Source organism: Lissotriton helveticus, chromosome 3_1, assembly GCF_964261635.1.
Source record: "Lissotriton helveticus chromosome 3_1, aLisHel1.1, whole genome shotgun sequence".
In the NCBI taxonomy this organism is placed as follows: Eukaryota; Metazoa; Chordata; class Amphibia; order Caudata; family Salamandridae; genus Lissotriton; species Lissotriton helveticus.
This window is the reverse complement of record NC_136061.1, coordinates 1,651,119,813-1,651,142,532: the sequence shown is the minus strand read 5'-3', so window position 1 is coordinate 1,651,142,532 and position 22,720 is coordinate 1,651,119,813. Positions and strand designations below refer to the sequence as shown.

The 22,720-nt window shown below is 47.5% G+C and overlaps 1 protein-coding gene across 3 annotated transcripts in view; it reads right to left on the bottom strand.

The window, feature by feature from the left end:
* Nucleotides 1-22,720, bottom strand: part of LOC144823685 (protein mono-ADP-ribosyltransferase PARP14-like) — a 1,720,771-nt gene that overhangs the window by 1,098,017 nt on the left and 600,034 nt on the right. For all 3 annotated transcript variants that reach the window (XM_078682415.1, XM_078682413.1, XM_078682414.1), the window contains exon 7: nucleotides 223-3,161. In XM_078682415.1, coding sequence (XP_078538541.1) covers nucleotides 223-3,161 — 2,939 coding nt within the window. The remainder of the gene's footprint in view (nucleotides 1-222; nucleotides 3,162-22,720) is intronic.

The following is a 22,720-nucleotide window of genomic DNA, read 5'->3' as shown; positions in this document are numbered from 1 at the left end:
TACATTACACAATTACCTGTAATTACCTGTAATGTATGTTTTCACTCTCTCTGAAAGAGATTTTTGCTATCAACATGGTTGTTGTATACTTTTTTTAAACACATGTAAACTGAATTCTGAATATTAATGGTCTATGTTCTGCTTCCATGCTACTCTTTTTACTTTTGTAAATATAATTACAATTTTAGGGGTATAATATAGAATATACCAAAAAAAACTTACTGTTGCATCTTGAATGTTTCCTTGTTCCAAAATAATAGCAAGACCTTCTTCTGTTTTTACTAACTGAACATCTTGTTGGTTTCTGGGCTTTCTTTTTTCTAGTTTAGCGTGGCTTGTTAATGTTGGCAAAGTTTGCAACTGTGGTCCACCTCCAAAGTGTTTTTTCAACGCACAAGTAAAGGCATCCACTGTTTTCTGACATTTATCGACAAAATGTATGTGATGTAGGCAGCTTTTCCAGTTACGGGCTTCCATGTGTTCCTTTAATGAAACAACAATACAATTCACACAGAGGTCCAACGGGAAACCAAAAATGCCAGAGCTAATTGCAGGGATTCCAATGGATTTGTGATTATACAACTCTGCAAGCTCGAGACTTGCTTTAATACACGTTTTCAACAAGCTTTCAGCCGAAGCTGGGGTAAATTCATGCCAACGAGGCCCAACTGCGTGAATGACCTGTTTGCAGGGTAAATTTCCAGCAGATGTTATCACTGCATGCCCGGGCTTCAGTTTTCCTTGACTCTCAACAATATTGTCGCTTTCAGTTTGCAGTTCTGGGCCTGCAGCTTTCAAGAGTGCTAGGGCCACACCTCCAATGTGTTTCAGGTCTTCATTTGAAGCATTCACCACCACATCAACAGGGTGCTTGGGCAGGTCATCGTTGTAAACCCCTACAACTATTCCGCCTTGCAGGTTGACTTGGTAGCTGGGAAGGCCTGCCTCCACCTCGGAATACTCTTCGCATTCCTCTCCGTTTTTTGCCAACCTCATGTAACAGTTGAATTTTTGTTTCCCTGTAATAAACTGTGGACCACCTCCAAAGTGTTTTTTCAACGCACAAGTAAAGGCATCCACTGTTTTCTGACAGTTATCGACAAAATGTATGTGATGTAGGCAGCTTTTCCAGTTACGAGCTTCCATGTGTTCCTTTAATGAAACAACAATACAATTCACACAGAGGTCCAACGGGAAACCAAAAATGCCAGAGCTAATTGCAGGGATTCCAATGGATTTGTGATTATACAACTCTGCAAGCTCGAGACTTGCTTTAATACACTTTTTCAACAAGCTTTCAGCCGAAGCTGGGGTAAATTCATGCCAACGAGGCCCAACTGCGTGAATGACCTGTTTGCAGGGTAAATTTCCAGCAGATGTTATCACTGCATGCCCGGGCTTCAGTTTTCCTTGACTCTCAACAATATTGTCACTTTCAGTTTGCAGTTCTGGGCCTGCAGCTTTCAAGAGTGCTAGGGCCACACCTCCAATGTGTTTCAGGTCTTCATTTGAAGCATTCACCACCACATCAACAGGGTGCTTGGGCAGGTCATCGTTGTAAACCCCTACAACTATTCCGCCTTGCAGGTGGACATGGTAGCTTGGAAGTCCTGCCTCCACCTCGGAATACTCTTCGCATTCCTCTCCGTTTTTTGCCAACCTCACGTAACAGTTGAATTTTTGTTTCCCTGTAATAAACAACATCTCCTCCGATTTTTGGGAGAATTTCTTGGCACCTGGTTTATTAATAGAGAGGATGTTTGAATGCAGTGAAGACAAGACTTGTTGGACCACCCCGGCCATAACCTGCACATCTCTCCGTGGACCAGACAATAAAAGGTGTCTCTTCATAGTTTGCAGGTTAAAATCAATTTTGATGTTTTTTTTCTGAAATTCAAGGAACACTTGCTTTTTTTCCTCTTGCAGAAACTGTGCCACCACTTCATACCTAAGAGGGATGGACTTTTTTATTTGAGTGTTCTCGTCAATGAAATTAGAAACCTGATGAGAGATTTCTGTTACAGCTACTGAATATCCAATGATTACAATTCTATTTTCCTCAATCTCAATTAATACAGCTGGCCTCCCTGAATTGAAGGTTTCCAATAAACTACTTCTTAGCGTATGCCACTCTTTCATTTTGATTACAGAGCTATCTTGAAGGTCAACCCATGTGTAGATTATAGACTCTTTGATTTGTTTTTCAGCTTCTTCTATAGCCTTCTGCGAGTTCCCTTTCAACAGCACCATTGTTGTCTCAGTCTTACAAAAGGCATTGATTTTTTTATCGGTTAGCAAGATGTAGGAAAGATCATCATTATCAACTTGCTGAATAAAGCGCAAAACGTAAGGGTTAACATTAAGTGTTTTTTGTTTTAAAGTTTGCTCCCATTCAAGTATCTTACTTTTAGCAACAACCACCTCTAGTGGAAGGCCAAAAAACGTAATTCTGCTTGTTGAAACCTCAAATGCCATTTCCATTTCTGGGAAGGTCTTGTGGATATCCTCTTCTAACTTGTCACAGCACAGTATTGCATACTCTGATGGCGAGACACGCAAGTGTTCACAGATACTTTGAGCTTTCCTTTCAGTTTCTTTTGTGGTCTGTTGTAAAATTTCCTTGAATCGCAAGTCCATTTGGACAACCTTTTCCAGAATTCCTGCTAGACCAACTTTGTTACTGCTGACATCAGGTATGATAACAACTTCAACTCCCACTGCACTAGTCACTTTCTTCTTCATAACCTCCCACATCTCTCGATCCACTGAATGCTCAATAACTTTAAATTTTTCCATTATGCTTGAGAACTTCTTGGGAACCTCTTCGTCCCATGTTTTAGCAACTTTGAAGAGAATCATCCTCTGCTTAGATAAGGACGCGTCAGGGACAAGAATGACCTCTGTGCAAGGAGTTCCTGAATCAGGCCATGTTAGTTCACAGTATGAAGCGGACATTTCATTTTTTAGGTCTTGCAGCGATTTTTCGTCTTTCTGAAGATAGTGCCATATATACGGACTTATAGGTAATCGAATTAATTCAGGAAGTTTCATGACTGGTCTTTCCTTTCCGTATAAAGCAGAGTCCAATGTGAGGTAGTAGGGATAGACAGACACTGCTTTTCCTTTCATCATATGTGGTTCTGCCAAGACCGTGGTAATCACTATAGAAAGAAAAAATAAAGATCCCCATTTTACTCAAATTGTGCAAGAGGATGATCTATTTTATGCTTCACAGAATATTCAACATTGTGGCTCCAATTATGAGTAATGTGGATTTGTGTGTCAGGATGCAGTGAGGTCAGAATGGACGTTTAGTGCCGGTATCACAATACATAAATTTGTCTATTACAAGTTAATCCCCACAGAATGGTGAATAATCAATGAGACCTGGTTTTTCTAGGTCAAATTCAGCACTGGATACCAAACCCCTGTGGTATACTGGTCTTACCTGCCACCTGCTCTGAGCAGGTGATAAATGGGAGGGGGAGTGTGGGCGAAGGGTCGCAAGATGGGGTGCAGAGGTTGCCAGTTGGCTGGAGAGAATGTGGTCTGGAAGAGGGAAACACTACATGCTTCCCTCGTGCTTCAGGCGAGCGTTTGGTGGGAGCCAGCCACTGAGCTGCACGTGCAGCCAAAGCCAAAAGTGGTTTTAGCAACTGGGTTTTCTGCCCAATAAACCAAATCAGGTCCAGTGTATTTGCACCAGAGAAGTGCAGGTGCAGGAGTTTACTCATCAGGGGATACCGCCTTGTGGAACTTGCAATTAGACCGAAAGTGGTAGTCTTACATCTTCACAATTAAATACAATTTCTGTACTGTGGGCCACCTTAAACGCATATAGAAAATGACATAAAACAAGGTTCCATTTTTCATGATCAAGGCAACACATTAAACAAATCGTGATTACAACTCCTCTTAGGCTTTTATTTAATTTAGACATTTTCATATAGCAAATTTAATTGACAATTAATGGAGTACTTCGCATCACAAAACAAGAAGACCTGAACAAGACCAGCAGAAGGGTGGCAAAACAATTTAGGGTGGAAGAAGACTAATAAACAAAGTTGAAACTGGATGAACAGGTCAGTGTTGTGATGCAAAATGATGGGAACCTCTTGCAAACCATTGGCTGTAGTAATTAAACACCAGTTTGTAAAAGAGAAATGAAGAAATGTAGGATAGGACTTCCCTCATCAGTTAAAATTATTTGAGCTGAAAATGTACCCAGGACTAGTGTCTCCTCCACTGTCATACACAGATCGGGGTGGCTGTGTGGGTGATTGAGTGTGTGAGGATATTCACATCTTTATAGAAAATATTGTCACAACATTCCATCGAAAACCCATTGGGTATTGTCAATAGCTTCTGCCTTGAGAAATGGGCACCAATCATTGAAAAAATACTGTACAATATTCAGACTTTGATTCTACAAAAATGTGATGCTCGTTTGTAAAGTGAGAAAAGTTACACGGGGCACTGAAAACGTTTGCAAAATAAAAATATTTAAAACGCTTAACTGAAATAGACTAAACTTACCAGGTAAGCAGTGCAAATGCCCAATCTGTAACTCATCAAGTTCAGTGTACTTTTGCTTGGCCAATTTAAGTTCTATATGTCAAAATTAAAGTGAAGCTTAAGCATGCAAGGTTATCGGTCAATGTTTGAGGTAAGTGACACTTTTTATTTTTTAAATTGAGGGTCTGCAATACCCACTGGACACAATTTGGTAATGTTTGTTAAAATAACATGAGGTGTCTAGCTAGAATCATTTGGATCCATTACAGCCAATCACTTTGTGAGATTCGGTAGAAAGTTGCATCTGGTGTCTGCTGCGAAGGCCCAGTTAGTCGGATCTCTCCTTACCCTGTAACAGGTCAAAAACATAAAAGGACCTATTTCCCCCCACACTACTATGGCCTTGTCAGGTGAGTAGGAGGAGACAGGAGGGGTGTAAAATATACCCTAGCCTCGAACAAAACATATTTGTGGGCAATAATCTTCAACAGCTTTGCTGTGCTGCAGGGGGAAATTTTCTTAACTTCTCCTCCTTTCAAACTGACCCCCCCGTTCCCAAGAACAGTTAATGCTTTTACTGCCTCTCAGCCTTGCCGCAGGGCTAGGAATGATTGAAGGTCCAACCCTTGCCTTTGCTAAGAGCAGGGAGAACTTTACTTTACCATGGAAATAGCTTATATCTTCTGTGGTTTTTAACAGACAATTCCAGTCTTGAACAAGATCTAGAAGGTAGTGTGTCCCCCTTGCCAAATGCTGGGAGTACTTCTGTTAACTTTAAAACAAAAACAAGCATAAAAAATCCAATAGGTCTCGCCTTTCATTAAGTTAAACTCATTTGCTTTACTATACAATACCATTAGCAAAGCAAATGGCTTTGGCTTAATCAAAGGCAAGACCTATTGCATTTTCAATGCTTGTTCTATTCGTGTAACTCTCTCATGTGATCTCCCCCTACAATCCTTGCCAAACGCAGTGGAGTGTCAGCAGGGTCATGTCGGCAGGGGCGTGTCGGCAGGGGTGTGTCAGCAGGGGCTAGTCTGCAGCAGTGTGACACGAGTTGCGTGTCAGCAGCAGCATGTCAGCAGCAGTGTGTCAGCAGTTGCGTGTCAGCAAGGGTGTGTCAGCAGTTGCGTGTCAGCAAGGGTGTGTCAGCAGTTGCGTGTCAGCAAGGGTGTGTCAGCAGTTGCGTGTCAGCAAGGGTGTGTCAGCACCAGCGGGTCAGCAGCAGCGGGTCAGCAGCAGCCATGTATCAGCAGTGACGTGCCAGCAGCGGCATGTCAGCAGCAGTGTGTCAGCAAGGGTGTGTCAGCAGTTGCGTGTCAGCAGTTGCGTGTCAGCAGTTGCGTGTCAGCAGTTGCGTGTCAGCAGTTGCGTGTCAGCAAGGGTGTGTCAGCAAGGGTGTGTCAGCAAGGGTGTGTCAGCAAGGGTGTGTCAGCAAGGGTGTGTCAGCAAGGGTGTGTCAGCAAGGGTGTGTCAGCAAGGGTGTGTCAGCAGCAGCGGGTCAGCAGCAGCCATGTATCAGCAGCGGCATGTCAGCAGCGGCGTGTCAGCAGCGGCATGTCAGCAGCGGCGTGGCAGCAGCAGTGGTGTGGCAGCAGCGGCGTGGCAGCAGCAGCGGCGTGGCAGCAGCAGCGGCGTGGCAGCAGCAGCGGCGTGGCAGCAGCAGCGGAGTGTCAGCTGCGGAGTGTCAGCTGCGGAGTGTCAGCTGCGGAGTGTCAGCTGCGGAGTGTCAGCTGCGGAGTGTCAGCTGCGGAGTGTCAGCTGCGGAGTGTCAGCTGCGGAGTGTCAGCTGCGGAGTGTCAGCTGCGGAGTGTCAGCTGCGGAGTGTCAGCTGCGGAGTGTCAGCTGCGGCGTGTCAGCAGCGGCGTGTCAGCAGCGGCGTGTCAGCAGCGGCGGGTCAGCAGCGGCGGGTCAGCAGCGGCGGGTCAGCAGCGGCGGGTCAGCAGCGGCGGGTCAGCAGCGGCGGGTCAGCAGCGGCGGGTCAGCAGCGGCGGGTCAGCAGCGGCGTGTCAGCAGCGGCGGGTCAGCAGCGGCGGGTCAGCAGCGGCGGGTCAGCAGCGGCGGGTCAGCAGCAGTGGGTCAGCAGCAGTGGGTCAGCAGCAGTGGGTCAGCAGCAGTGGGTCAGCAGCAGTGGGTCAGCAGCGGCGTGTCAGCTGCGGCGTGTCAGCTGCGGCGTGTCAGCTGCGGCGTGTCAGCTGCGGCGTGTCAGCTGCGGCGTGTCAGCTGCGGCGTGTCAGCTGCGGCGTGTCAGCAGCCGCGTGTCAGCAGCCGCGTGTCAGCAGCCGCGTGTCAGTGTCAGCAGCCGCGTGTCAGCAGCCGCGTGTCAGCAGCCGCGTGTCAGCAGCCGCGTGTCAGCAGCCGCGTGTCAGCAGCCGCGTGTCAGCAGCCGCGTGTCAGCAGCCGCGTGTCAGCAGCCGCGTGTCAGCATCGATGTGTCAGCAGTGGCGTCAGCAGCGATGTGTCAGCAGTGGTGTATCAGCAGCGGCGTGTCAGCAGCGAGGTGTGTCAGCCGTGGTGTATCAGCAGTGAAGTGGCAGCAGTGGCATCAGCAGCTATGTGTCAACAGTGGTGTATCAGCAGTGAAGTGTCAGCAGTGAAGTGGTAGCCGTGAAGTGGCAGCCGTGAAGTGGCAGCAGTGAAGTGGCAGCAGTGAAGTGGCATCAGCAGTGAAGTGTCAGCAGTGAAGTTTCAGCAGTGAAGTTTCAGCAGTGAAGTGTCAGCAGTGGCATCAACAGTGATGTGTCAGCAGGGGCGTGTCAGCAGGGGCGTGTCAGCAGGGGCGTGTCAGCAGGGGCGTGTCAGCAGGGGCGTGTCAGCAGGGGCGTGTCAGCAGCAGCGGCGTGTCAGCAGCAGCGGCGTGTCAGCAGCAGCGGCGTGTCAGCAGCAGCGGCGTGTCAGCAGCAGCGGCGTGTCAGCAGCAGCGGCGTGTCAGCAGCAGCGGCGTGTCAGCAGCAGCGGCGTGTCAGCAGCAGCGGCGTGTCAGCAGCAGCGGCGTGTCAGCAGCAGCGGCGTGTCAGCAGCAGCGGCGTGTCAGCAGCAGCGGCGTGTCAGCAGCAGCGGCGTGTCAGCAGCAGCGGCGTGTCAGCAGCAGCGGCGTGTCAGCAGCAGCGGCGTGTCAGCAGCAGCGGCGTGTCAGCAGCAGCGGCGTGTCAGCAGCAGCGGCGTGTCAGCAGCAGCGGCGTGTCAGCAGCAGCGGCGTGTCAGCAGCAGCGGCGTGTCAGCAGCAGGGGCGTGTCAGCAGCAGCGGCGTGTCAGCAGCAAGGGCGTGTCAGCAAGGGCGTGTCAGCAAGGGCGTGTCAGCAAGGGCGTGTCAGCAAGGGCGTGTCAGCAAGGGCATGTCAGCAAGGGTGTGTCAAATGCAAAGACAACAATTGATGGACAGAATGCAGAACAATGTCATACATTCACCCCAGTACAGAGATCTGGGCCTAAATCCATCGTTTGTTTGCACTCCACACCACCCCAGGTCAGACATGGACATATGCAATTCAGCCATGACCCTGTGCCTCATGGGAACAGTCCAGCCCGAACTGCCAAATCATGTCTTTCCTGGACGGGAATCAAGCATCCAAGGACCGGTTTCCGGCTATCAGCCGTCATCAGCCTGGATAGCTTGACTCCAGTGGTGTGGAGAGCATGGGACTCACGTCTGAGCATACCCATCCCACTCGGGGTGACAAATGCAAAAACAACAATTGATGGACAGAATGCAGAACAATGTCATACATTCACCCCAGTACAGAGATCTGGGCCTAAATCCATCGTTTTTTTGCACTCCACACCACCCCAGATCAGACATGGCCTATATGCAATTCAGCCTTGACCCAGTGCCTCATGGGAACAGTCCAACCCGAACTGCCAAGCCATGTCTTTCCAGGACGGGAATCAAGCATCCAAGGACCGGTTTCTGGCTATCAGCAGTCATCAGCCTGGATAGCTTGACTCCAGTGGTGTGGAGAGCATGGGACTCACGTCTGAGCATACCCATCCCACTCGGGGTGACAAATGCAAAAACAACAATTGATGGACAGAATGCAGAACAATGTCATACATTCACCCCAGTACAGAGATCTGGGCCTAAATCCATCGTTTTTTTGCACTCCACACCACCCCAGGTCAGACATGGCCATATGCAATTCAGCCTTGACCCTCTGCCTCATGGGAACAGTCCAGCCCGAACTGCCAAGCCATGTCTTTCCTGGACGGGAATCAAGCATCCAAGGACCGGTTTCTGGCTATCAGACGTGAGTCCCTTGCTCACTTTGCCACTGGATTCAAGCAAGCCGGGCTGAAGACGGCTGTAATGCCAGAAACCGGTCCTCGGAAGCTTGTTTCCGGTCCAGGGAAGGCATGGCTTGGCAGTTAGGGCTGGACTGTTCCCATGAGGCACAGGGTCAGACTGATTTGCATATAGCCATGTCTGAACTGGGGTGGCAGAGTGGGCTAAAGAACGGTGATGGATTAAACACAGATCTTTTGACTGGGTGTGAGTGTTTGATTGGTTCAGATGCTCCGTCCATTACCACCCCCTTTTGTACCGCTTTTGGCCGCCATAAGTGTGGCAGGGTATGCTCAGACGTGAGTCCCTTGCTCACTTTGCCACTGGATTCAAGCAAGTCGGGCTGAAGACGGCTGTAATGCCAGAAACCGGTCCTCAGAAGCTTGTTTCCGGTCCAGGGAAGGCATGGCTTGGCAGTTCGGGCTGGACTGTTCCCCTGAGGCACAGGGTCAGACTGATTTGCATATAGCCATGTCTGAACTGGGGTGGCAGAGTGGGCTAAAGAACGGTGATGGATTAAACCCAGATCTTTTGACTGGGTGTGAGTGTATGATTGGTTCAGATGCTCCGTCCATTACCACCCCCTTTTGTACCGCTTTTGGCTGCCATAAGTGTGGCAGGGTATGCTCAGACGTGAGTCCCTTGCTCACTTTGCCACTGGATTCAAGCAAGCCGGGCTGAAGACGGCTGGAATGCCAGAAACCGGTCCTCGGAAGCTTGTTTCCGGTCCAGGGAAGGCATGGCTTGGCAGTTCGGGCTGGACTGTTCCCATGATGCACAGGGTCAGACTGATTTGCATATAGCCATGTCTGAACTGGGGTGGCAGAGTGGGCTAAAGAACGGTGATGGATTAAACCCAGATCTTTTGACTGGGTGTGAGTGTTTGATTGGTTCAGATGCTCCGTCCATTACCAACCCCTTTTGTACCGCTTTTGGCCGCCATAAGTGTGGCAGGGTATGCTCAGACGTGAGTCCCTTGCTCACTTTGTCACTGGATTCAAGCAAGCCGGGCTGAAGACGGCTGTAATGCCAGAAACCGGTCCTCAGAAGCTTGTTTCCGGTCAAGGGAAGGCGTGGTTTGGCAGTTCGGGCTGGACTGTTCCCATGAGGCACAGGGTCAGACTGATTTGCATATAGCCATGTCTGAACTGGGATGGCAGAGTGGGCTAAAGAACGGTGATGGATTAAACCCAGATCTTTTGACTGGGTGTGAGTGTTTGATTGGTTAAGATGCTCCGTCCATTACCACCCCCTTTTGTACCGCTTTTGGCCGCCATAAGTGTGGCAGGGTATGCTCAGACGCGAGTCCCTTGCTCACTTTGCCACTGGACTCAAGCAAGCCGGGCTGAAGACGGCTGTAATGCCAGAAACCGGTCCTCGGAAGCTTTCAGTTTCAGGGAAGGCATGGCTTGGCAGTTCGGGCTGGACTGTTCCTATGAGGCACAGGGTCAGACTGATTTGCATATAGCCGTGTCTGAACTGGGTTGGCAGAGTGGGCTAAAGAACGGTGATGGATTAAACCAAGATCTTTTGACTGGGTGTGAGTGTTTGATTGGTTCAGATGCTCCGTCCATTACCACCCCCTTTTGTACAGCAAGGGTGTGTCAGCAAGGGTGTGTCAGCAAGGGTGTGTCAGCAGCAGCGTGTCAGCAGCAGCGTGTCAGCAGTGATTTATCAGCACTGGCGTCAGCAGCGATGTGTCAGCAGCATTTGTGTGTCAGCAGTGGTGTGTCAGCAGTGGTGTGTCAGCAGTGGTGTGTCAGCAGTGGTGTGTCAGCAGTGGTGTGTCAGCAGTGGTGTGTCAGCAGTGGTGTGTCAGCAGTGGTGTGTCAGCAGTGGTGTGTCAGCAGTGGTGTGTCAGCAGTGGTGTGTCAGCTGTGGTGTGTCAGCTGTGGTGTGTCAGCTGTGGTGTGTCAGCAGTGGTGTGTCAGCAGTGGTGTGTCAGCAGTGGTGTGTCAGCAGTGGTGTGTCAGCAGTGGTGTGTCAGCAGTGGTGTGTCAGCAGTGGTGTGTCAGTAGTGGTGTGCACAGTGGCGATGTGTCAGCAGTGGTGTGACAACGGCGGCGTGTCAGCAGCGGCGTAGCAGCAGTGGCGTAGTAGCAGCAGCGGTGTAGCGGCAGCGGTGTTGGAGCAGAGGTGTTGGAGCAGCGGCGGGGTGTCTTTTCAAGAGACCCTCCAAAGGCTGTCCAGATGGTAAGAGACTGGTCTATGCGCGGCGTGTCAAGAAATAAACTCCACCGAAGTTTATCTGATAAGAACTTTAAGAACTTTAACATGGCACCCCCAGTAAAAAAATAACTAAAGCAGAGCCCGTGCTTACCGGCTGTAAAAACTCGCAGCATTCAGATCGTCATGCATGTGTGTTTTCGTCCGCTCCAAACGCGTCGTAATCAGTAACCGGAAATAAATACTAGTGAGCATTAACATAGAAAGCGGACCGCAATGTAATTAGAAACATGAATGGATACCTCCATATTGGAACAGTAATATCCACAAGATACCGCAATATAGACTGCCATTAGTAAAATTAGGGGCAAAAGGTATCCACAGAGGGTTAGTAGAGGATTAGTTATATAAAGTGCCTGCCAAATCAAAATAATAAAAGAATCTCCTAGTGAACAACGGGAGAGTTCATATTTTAGTATTTCGAGCAAGAAATGTATTGGTTGCCAAACCATCAGTGTAATTAAAGCACAGGGTCAAAAAAATTTTTTTTTTTAAATAATAAGGAAATTAATAGAACAAAAAACGAAAAAAGGAAAGACAAGAAATCACAATAATAAAACCGGGGGAATACACGTTTTACTTTAGAAAAAGCCAGGCAAGGAATCACAAACCCGGTACAACACATGGCAATGCAAAAAACTTCTTAACACCAATTCAAGTACAGTAGTCATAGCAATAGTCGAGAGTAACTAGAATATTATATCTCAGTTGATACATCGCACAAATATAAACATCTCGGACATTAGACATTGCCAGGGGATATCAGCTAATCATCTTTACTAAACAGAATTACAATTAGAAGTTTCCTTCGACAATAAACCACTAGGGGATCCTAGTCCACCTTACACCCCAGACCCATGGGACGATTACAGCAGATGTCCCTAACGTACCACAGGATGACATCTATTCCTCTAGACCGTCCCCTCTAGAGGATACCATAGGTTTCACCCAGCTCATTCACAGAGCTGCACATTACCATGGGGTAGATTTACATGCAGACCCTGTGGAGGAGGATTTCTTAATGGACACATTTGATACATCACAAAAGTCCACTTCTGTTCTCCCTATGTTAAAAGAGGTAATCAAACATGCAACTGAGGTGTTCAAAGATACTGTTAGGGCTAGGGTTATTAACTCCAGGATAGAGACAAAATACAAATCTGCCCCAGCAGACCCTGCATACATCAAGGGACAGATACCATTGGATTCCTTAGTGGTCTCCAACGCCAGAAAAAGGGCCAACTCACAAACATCAGGGGATGCTCCGCCTCCTGACAAGGAATCCAAACTCTTGGACGCCTCTGGTAAACGTACAGCGCCACAAGCAGCTAATATCTGACGAATCGCCAACACTCAAGCCTTGTTGGCCAGATACGATAGGGCACACTGACGAGCTAGAGACCCTATTGCAGCACCTTCCTGACAAATATAAGACCAAGGCCAACAACCTAATACAGGAGGTTAAACTGATAAACACCTCCATTCGTTGCGCTCTAGATGTGGCAGACACCGCCTCCCAAGCCATTAACACAAGTGTCCGTCTACGTAGACATGCATGGCTACGTATTTCAGGTTTTAAACCAGAAGAACAAACTTCCATCCTTAACCAGTTATTTGATCAGGAACAACTATTTGGCCCTGCCATGGATTCATCTCTAGAAAAGATGAAAAAAGACAACGACACGGCTACATCAATGGGAGCCTTACAATCGCAAGCTCCCAGATATTCTTTTCTTCGCTCCTCTTACAAGGGCACCTCCAGGGGCTAGTCCTCTGACAACCCCTCTACGTCCTATAAAACTCCCACCCCGACCACATTCACCAGAGGTTATCAAAGAGGAGGCTACAGAGGCAATAATAACAAAGGTAGAGGCAAGACCAACAATACCCGCTCCGCCTCCACCCCTACCCAATAACTTCCCTCCGCTCCCCCCGGACCTTTTCACTGCGGTCGGGGGAAGATTGCTACAGTTCCTACCTGTCTGGAACTACATCACTACAGACAGGTGGGTGAAACACATTGTTCAATCATGTTATTGTCTAGAACTCACCTCTACCCCCCAAACATATCACCTAGACAGCACCCAATGTCACCAGAACATTTATCGCTGCTAAAGCAAGAGGTACTTTCCCTCCTACAAAAACATGCAATAGAACCAATTGCCCTGCATCTGCAAAACACAGGAGTTTACTCTCTGTACTTCCTCATTCCGAAGAAGGCTGGCACTCCGAGACCCATCTTGGATCTCAAACCCCTCAACCTGTACATACAATCAGAACATTTTCACATGGTCATACTTCAACAGATCCTTCCTCTTCTCACACAGGGCGATTTCCTTGCCACTCAAGATCTCAAGGACGCCTACTTTCATATTCCCATTCACACTTCTCACAGGAAATACGTCCGGTTTGTAGTGGACAGTCAGCACTACCAATTCAGGGTACTCCCATTCGGAGTCACCACAGCGCCCAGTCTTCACCAAATGTCTGGCGGTAGTTGCGGCTCACCTAAGAGGGCAGCAAATTCAAGTCTTCCCATACCTCGACGACTGGCTCATAAAAGCCAGGTCATACGACCAGTGTGTCCATCACACTTACGCCACAATCCAACTACTCCACGACGTAGGGTTTACCATAAACCACACAAAGACTCACTTGCAACCGTCCCACATACAACAGTACCTCGGTGCCACAATAGACACCTCACAAGCACTTGCATATCCCAGTCCACCCAGGATAGCAAGCATACAAAGCCTCATAACGAAATTTCAGCCGCAACACTCTCTTCCAGCTCAAGTGTTCATGCAGTTGATAAGGATGATGGCCTCTTGCATCTTTATAGTACCTCACGCAAGACTCCAGAGACTCCAGGGCAGCTGACAGATCTGGTGTTGGTGGACGGCCGCACGCATGACTCTGCAGTGGTGGAACACCAAAAACCTTTCCAAAGGACGACCGTTCATCGAGCCGGTTCCACAGATTGTGCTAACAGCGGATGCATCGCTCTCCGGTTGGGGAGCTCATCTATTACATCAAACCATGCAGGGCAGGTGGACACCTCAACAAAAGTTACTCCACATATATCACCTGGAGTTACTTGCCATATTGTTGGCCTTAAAGTCATTCCAGAAACAGATATCAGGCAAGGCTGTCCTAGTCCGCACCAACAACATGACAGCCATGTACTATATACAAAAACAAGGGGGGACACACTCCCTACAGCTCTCTCAACTAGCCCAAAGCATATGTAGAAGGGCTATTCCTCCGAACATTTTTCTCCTAGCCCAACATGTTGCGGGAGTCCAGAACAACATTGTCAATCTGTTAAGTCGTCAGAGGCAACAGATTCCCGAGTGGGAACTTCAGCCGCAAGTTCTTCAACCGTTTTTCCACATGTGGGGGCAACCACAGATAGATCTCTTCGCCACACACGAAAACGCCAAATGCCGAAGCTTCGCCGGCAGATATCCACACCCATTGTGCAAAGGCAATGCGATATGGATGAATTGGTCAGGCAGATTTGCGTATGCTTTTCCGCCTCTCCCACTCATTCCACTGGTGGTGTGCAAACCACAGTAACACTCACTGACTCTAGAGCTGCAGAACCACATACGCCCACCCACCTCCCCGGCTACCTTTATCTGTTCCAGTATTACCCTATTTAGATACAGCATACATGGGCATCTTTTCTGTTTATCAGAAAACTCCATCATTTTCCTGCTGGCGAAAAAACAATCCGACGATGGAGCCGATGCCCATGTGCACTATGGTCCAAAGGAGGAGTCACCTATCTCGTGACTTCCAAAGACTTTTCCAAGACAAAAACAAGTGCAAACATCCGGGCCCAACACCAGATGGCGATCTATGCACAGTGTGTGATCTGCAGCTCATATGCCTCGAACATAGTGTTTTGTTTGGTGAGGTCAGAGGCAGAAATAAACACTTTGCACAGAGGAAAGGGTGCATGGGCATATGCCTCCGTACTGCCTTACAGACGTAAAACCCTCCTTTTCAATGGGAAGACAGCGTTTAACAAACGCTGACGCTACCCAATTAAAAGGAGGGCAGGGCTTAGAGTCCCCTTCTCGAAACTGCCTTGATGGCTCTAGCTCACGAGGAGCGCATGCGCGCTCCAACGCCACGCGAGACCTAAACATCCATCCATATGGCAGAGTTAACAGCTGCTGCCTAAGGTTAAGGAACAGATAGATTTGTGTCACCCAACTCTGCCTTGACACAAGGATAGGGAATTTCGTGCTTCACCCTTCTTGCCTTGTCTAGGGACCAGGTTCATCTTGTGTGCCTGCCCCATCTTTGAACGTCGAGTGGAGGGAGAGGTGAGAGTTTAATTTTTTTTAAAACAAATAAATCTTTGATTGGTTTTTCACAACAAAACCTACAAGTAAAACATGAGGAAATACACATTGCAGTATGTAGATAGCAACCAACTCTTTATAAAACACAAGTCAAAGCCTATTTAGGAGGTTCAACGAGGAGTCTTGCGAGAAAACACCCATGCCCCAACACCCCTCATAATGGTCTCTCACTCTTATGATACAATTTAACCAGTATATGGTTCTTTTAGGCTTTTGATTTTATTTGTTTTCAGTATTTTGCATACACTAAGCAAACACTTTTTCATTGTTTAATAGTACAGCACCTGCCTCTAGCTCAAGTGCAGTCACAACATTATCCCAGAACTCTGAGTTGCTAGGCTAGGACCAAACCATAAGATTAAAACCAGCTCTCAACTCTCTACATTTACCACAGCCGGCATAATTTCCCAGGTATACTTTTGCCTGCTTCTCGGGTGTAAGATAGGTTCAGGTATAAATGCAGTAATTACTCTCAAAGCATTTTACCATTGCTCAACAATCACTCAGCATAAAAGGTGTATAAAGAATTGAAAATAAACATAATTATTTTTATACACACATTCAAGCCACATACGATTCAGTCATAGAACCAGCTCCTAGAAAGCACTGCACTCCATGTTTCTTTGTACACTTTCAGGCCACAGAAGATACAGCCATGAAACCAGGCCCTATAGAACGCGTACTCCCAGCTGGAAAACAAAAACCTCTGGCCTTCAGAAAGCTTGTAAACTGATGAAAATTTAAGGGGTGTCATCATTTTGGTGAGCCCAGAAACAAAAACTTAAGGATAGGGGGGCTGCTGTGCTCTGCAGCCCCATCACATTTTAACGGCTGTTGGTGCTGCTGTCGCCGGGGGCCACCACTAGAAACAAAATAAGTATGTAAATGAGCCACTCCTGAGGCATTATGAGGTGCTCCGGCCAAGAGCAGTGAATATTGGCAGGTCTCTCGCAGTGTGGTGGCGAGCCACAAGGCTTTTCTTTTGTGTTTGTCAATTTCTGGTGAGGGTGCCCAGTCCCACCCACCTCTGCGCTGCCCAACCGTCTACCGGCCTGGATGGCCAAGCTGTGAGACAGCGCAGGAGCAAGCTTGCACTTGTTCCCTGCCTTCTCCATGTGGGCATGGTGCTGGATCATCAGTGGCTGCCCTGCTCATCAGGACACAGGCGAGTGGTGGAAAGCCCAATGCCCTTGTGGGAGGCGCTCCCCACTATTATCTGCGCCTCAATGTCAGGGGGTAGGGTTCCGGCCTTATGTTTCTTCGTCCACTACCCCATGTAATTTTGTTAAAATAGGTTGTGATATCTCCTAAGGGCTTGGCCCTTCCCAGGGGAAATTAGAAGAATCAAGGAGGAGCCTCATGCACTTCATTTTGTGGAAAAGGCCAAAGGTAGACAACCTTATAAAGATCATAATTCAGGCCCTGTTGGGCCCCTTTGGATGACCCTGGGCTTATTTTACTCCTGGTGGTGTCCTCTGACCACCAGAAGTAGTTCAAGCAGGTCTCCTGGACTACACAGTGGTACCTTGCAGGTAGTTGGTTCCACTGGCTCCCTCAGCCAGCTTTCCTACTTTCCCTTGTCTCTGGTGCAGAAGTCCAGATCTTTACACCTACTGGACCTCAGGGGGGGGGGGGGGGGGGGTGGAGGCCAGCATAACTGGCCCTATGAGAGACCTACTGGTCCTGGAGTCAACTGGAGCAGAGTCCGAAATCCATTAGGGCATCAGGGGGGTTTCTCCTTCCAGTTGTCCATGGCTGTTGCCGCTGTCCTATTTCCAGTGAAAAACACAACAAAGAGCACAAAAGGTCCTTTCTCCCTTTTGCATGAGTTGGGAGTGGAAGGTTCAGTAAGCCAGGAATCCCCACGCATCCTAGGTTGCCACCTCACCTCTTTACCCGTCCAAACCCTTCTGTACAGCATGTTAGGACAGTCCAAGATGAGGCCTCCCGGAAGTCACTGGTGACATTTCCGCTAGGAGCCTCAGCTGCGCTCCTTGTTGACATCACTGCTAGGGCCTTTCCCACCAAGGGTTTAAAGTCCCCTACGATGTTGGGCACATACTTTCCACCCCATTTTCATGCCTCAGAGGACTTTGTAGCCTTGGAGGAGCGAAACTGCATGCCCCTGGAACATTCCATCAGCCCTTTTGAGTATACTAATAGTTTTACACATTAATAGGTCGGTACAGATCAAGTTGGGCACAGGATCCAATTTATCTAGACTCGTCCCAACTACCACAGGACTGAAGCAGGGGTGCGCAATAGCATCCACCTTGTTCAATCATTTCCTTGCAGACTTGACACCAAACCTAAATATCAACGACTTGCACGCTTTCAAACTAGACAGAATGGTTCTCTCCAATCTTTTATACGTTGATGACCTAATCCTAAAAAGCCGCACCTAGGTGGGGCTTCAGCACATACTTAATTAACTTTATGCACAAATACTCTCGGGAAAATGGTTTAACCATCAATTTTGAAAAACCTATGGCAATCAATGGTGCAAGTAGAAGGATCCTGAGCTGCTTCCTGGACATGAAGTGGCTCAACACGGTGGAATAATATAAATATCTGGGAGTTATAATTAACAAAACTGGGTCTTTCACCCCACAGAAGGAGGCAATGAGAAATAAAGGAATTACACTAGCCATTGTGTTTAAAAAATGAAAGAAGAAACTATCTGGTTCAACCATTAAGCTACGCCTTGGCATAGTTCAAGTAAAATTGATGATTACTATAGCTTATGGGAATGAAGATATAAGCAGGATGGATGCGAAGAACTTGGGTAATATTTTGACCAAAACATACAGAATGATATTCAACCTTCCCTTATACCTCACCGGCCCAGATAATGCTAGAATTTGGTCTCCAGAGGGAAATCTTGGCAAGGAGTGTGGTCTATATTAACTGTTGGAATATAATTAGGAAGGCAGCCTCAAACACCTTGAACTTTCCCCTAGGGAAAGAACTACATAACAAATTGAAATTAATTGAAATTAAAAAGACTTGTTTTTCCATCTTTAATTATCTTGAGTTGAGCGGGGTTAATCAAGTAGGCCTGCATGCCCTTGTCCTGAAATGGTTTGATCATCTGCCGTAACCTCCAGCGTCTCTCCACCGTGATATGACAGAAGTCAGGGCGAACAAAAAAGGTATAACCATCAGCTGATTTTTTTTTATCAGGTCTCGCCCTCTCCGAGATTGCTTGTCTCAGATTGAAGTTGCCCAGAAAAATTAAAATTGCTCTGGGCCTGTCTCCCTCTTTCGCATTCTTGTAGACGGTGGCTGGGGTACGATGTGCCCTCTGGATCTCCCTACCGAAGTCCCAGTCTTTCAAGTCCGTGAAGGCAGATTCAAAAAGCTTGACAACAAAAGATTTCATATCTGTGCCCTCTGCCTCTTCGGGAATGCCAAGAATGCGTAGATTGTTCTGACGCAATCTATTTTCTAATGATTCAAGTTTCCACTGAATATCGGTAAGCTGTTTCGTTTGCGTATCAACTTTACTGGTCGCGGCCGCTGATTCAGCTTCTGTAGAAACCACTCTGTCTTCCAGATTGGTAACTCGCTCTCCCAGATTCACACAGGCCTTCGTCAGCTTTCTGACCACACCTTGGATTTTTCTAACTGCCGCCTGAGATTTGCGACTCTCCTGTCTTGCTTCCTCCCTATGCGCCAGTATCTCCTGGTGAATTACCTCCAGGAGGGACATCTGTGCTGATTCCCCATCTGGGCTGCCTTGGGTAGCATTAGTCTGTTGCTCTCTTTTCTGGCTATGTACTTTCGTTCTCACCACCATTTTTACTGCTGTGGTCGGGGGACTGGTTTCCTCAGGTTCCACATCGCTGCCAGTGTCTAGATCGCTACTTTCTTGACCCAGACTATCCTCTCCTTCCTCCGACCATTCGCCACCCTCAGATACAGAGAAGAATGCCTCAGTTGAAACTTCCTTTATATTGACCACCTGATCCGCTGCAGAATTCTCCGTTTGCTGCTCTTCCCCCTCTGCAATTGCAATGGTATTTACCAGTTCCGCAAGACCCTCTTCTGTGCGGTCGGGGATTGCCTCATCAGTCTTATCAGTCTCTGGAGTAGCCTGTATGTTATCTACCTTCAAGTCTTTTGAGTCCTTATTTTTACTCATTTTTTGAAAAATATCTGAGATTGGGGTGGTGCCCAGAGTATCCGGATTCCCTTTACTAATACCCTGCTGCTGCTGTGCCGTTTTTTTACCCGAAGGGGAACCTTGTTTCCTCCTCTTATTCCCTTCTATATCCAACATTGTCTCCGCTAGTTCTGCTGCTGCCCTCCTCCTGGCCGCCGCTTTAGCACTGGCACTCATCTTGGGGGCCATGATTGCCCTCCTCCTTTCCTCTGGCCCAAATAGCTCCTTACCGCCTGGGATACTTTCGTTGTCAGTGTCCTCCACCTCCACCTTCCGCTCATCCGCGCCCTCCAGATCGTAAGGCTTCACCTCTTGCCTGCCTCTTGAAAGATTTATTCCCCGATATTTTTGTTTCTCTGCTTGCCTGTGCGCACCCAAGCGGGACTTGACTTTCCGCTGAGAGCACCGCTTTAGCAGCAAGCTCCGTATCACTTCATTCTTGAAGGCTGACTCCACAAACTCTGTTGCCTCCACCTCCACCTGCAAACCGATAGCTGCTCCGCCTCTAAGCCTCCGCGTCAGCTGCACCACGTCCAGTAACAGCCGCTTCAGCGGCTGACGGCAGGTCAGTTTCATATAGCCGTTTCTGCCAAGATATCCGCGTTTCTTCCTTTCTGCCTCGCGTTTTTTTGTTCGGACTGCTGTTAATTCAATTCATTTCACTCCAACACTCCAACACAGTCATTGATCGAGGGTTTCTTGAAATCACCGTTCCTGCATTGCACCGCTCCTCACTCGAGCTGCTTCCCGGCCGTCTCACACGGCCGCCATCTTGCCCCTCGCGAGATTAAAGCTAAAGAATTCTTGATGTTGTAGATGGAGTAGAGTAGCAGGATGGTCAAACCATCAACTCTAGTTGGGAATAGGGGCCGCGAAGATTTAATGGTATCTGTATTTGAATGGAGTATAGGGGTGGCTCTGATAAATATTATTCTGCTGTGTCTCAGTAAATTGGATAATGGTTAATATAGAATGTTCTAGTAGGTAGATAGGTAGTAAGGTGGAGGGCAATTGAAATGGAAGGGAGTCACAGTGTGTAAATTCTGGTGGTAAAAGGGGAAAGAGAGAATAATATTTTTTTTTTCTAGGGTAAGTGGGGAATGGGTTAAGTTTTAAAGGTTATATCTCCTCACATTGAGCTGCAACCATCACGTGCACAGACCAGCGGTCTGAGCGCCTCCAGACAAGGGGGGCGGATGAGGGGGTGCTCCACTCTGGAGCATGACAGGGGGAGGGAGAGAGGGCAAAGGGAGGAGAGGGTGGGGGGGAGAGGGAAGGGGGGTTGAAAATTTTGGAAAATTACGAGATGGAATGGAACAGGCTTTGGGCTGATATCAGTTGTTTGGTTAATAGTCAATGTAGGAGAGGACAATACGATAAATATGTCAGACATTAGGATTTGCACTATCAATGCAGGTGGTTTAAACGATTGGAAGAAGCGGCAGAGATTGAGCCATCTGGTTAGAATGAATAATATAGATATAGTCTGTATTCAGGAAACCCATATTCCCTGGAATAAAAGGAAGGTTCTGGAAATGTATGGGTATACCCTGATTGGATGTTCCACTCAATCATCAATGATCAGAGGAGTGGCTATATTAGCTAAAAATTATCTGGGCGGAGTGAAATGTATTAGAACAGATGGTTCAGGAAGATGGATACTAGCGGAAATGAGTATGGGATTCACTCTGTGTGTGATATATGGTCCTAATGAGGATGACCCAATGATCTATGATAAATTAGAAGTAGAACTGGCTAACTGGACCACCCCAATAATACTCTGTGGCGATATGAATATTTCTGCAGACTGGCAACAGGGAAGCAACTATACAGGTCGTAAACGTAAGGTTAATGTAGCTATACGCTCCCTGATCCAGTCACATGGCCTGGTAGAGGTATGGGGAGAAAAGATGCCCGGTGATCGAGGCTATACATATTTCTCCCATCCAGCACAAAAGTATTCTAGGTTGGATTATTTTTTTGTTACAATAGGGGAAATTGGTAAGGTCAATATTCATAAATTACCAAGAACAATTTCCGATCATAATCCTCTGATACTATCATATAAGGTTCCCAATATTCAAAGAAAAATATCTAGATGGACATTTGATAGGAAATTATTAAATGATGAAAGGTTTTTAAAACACATTAAAAATTGGACAAAGGAATTTTTTGAATGTAACAGATACAGTGCCTCCAGAAATGGTGTTTGGGAGTCTTTTAAAGCCGCACTAAGGGGGGAGACGATTAGCTGTGCAGCAAGATTAAGGAAAGAAGATAAAGGCAAGATTGATAAGCTTATGGTAGATCTGGCAGAAATAGAGAGACGCCATATTGATGAAATAACATCCGGTAAAGATAGTGGGGAGACTATTAGAAATATGGCCCGGGTTAAAGGTGACGTTTTAAAAATAATCACTCAGAAAGAGATATATGAATATCAGTCACAAAGAGCAAGGAGATATGAGACTGGGGAGCAGGCGGGTAGAGCATTAGCACTCCGTATCAGGCAAGAATCGAATCGAAATAAAATAGACAAGATTAAATATAATGGGAGAGAATATACTGATCCGAAAGATATAATACATGGTTCCAGAAATTTTATCAAAAACTTTATGATCAGGAGCCAGATGTTGTACCATTCATACGAGACCAGTTTCCTATAACACCAAGGGTGGAGGAGGGAGATAGAGCTCGATTGGAACTGGATATAACAACGGAGGAGATAAAGAATGCTCTGGGTGAACTGGCATTGGGTAAAGCGGCGGGTCCAGACGGGATCCCAATTGAGGTGTATAGGGCTTTGAGTGATGAAATTCTCCCCATGTTTGAAGATCTCTTCAATGGCGTTATCTGCTCAGGTATCATTCCTGATACGTGGAAACAGACCAATATTGTGATATTTCACAAAAAGGGAAAGCCAGAGGAGAATCCGGGCTCATATCGACCGATATCCTTAATAAACACAGATGCTAAGCTATATTCTAAAATATGGGCTAAGAGACTAGGAGGGATTATAGGTCAACTTGTTTCACCATGGCAGCATGGGTTCGTACCAGGGCGAGGTACTACTGAACATACAGCTAGGGCTATATCACTATTTGATGCTGTCACCGCTACAGGAGGAGACATGGCTATGATTTTATTGGATGCCGAGAA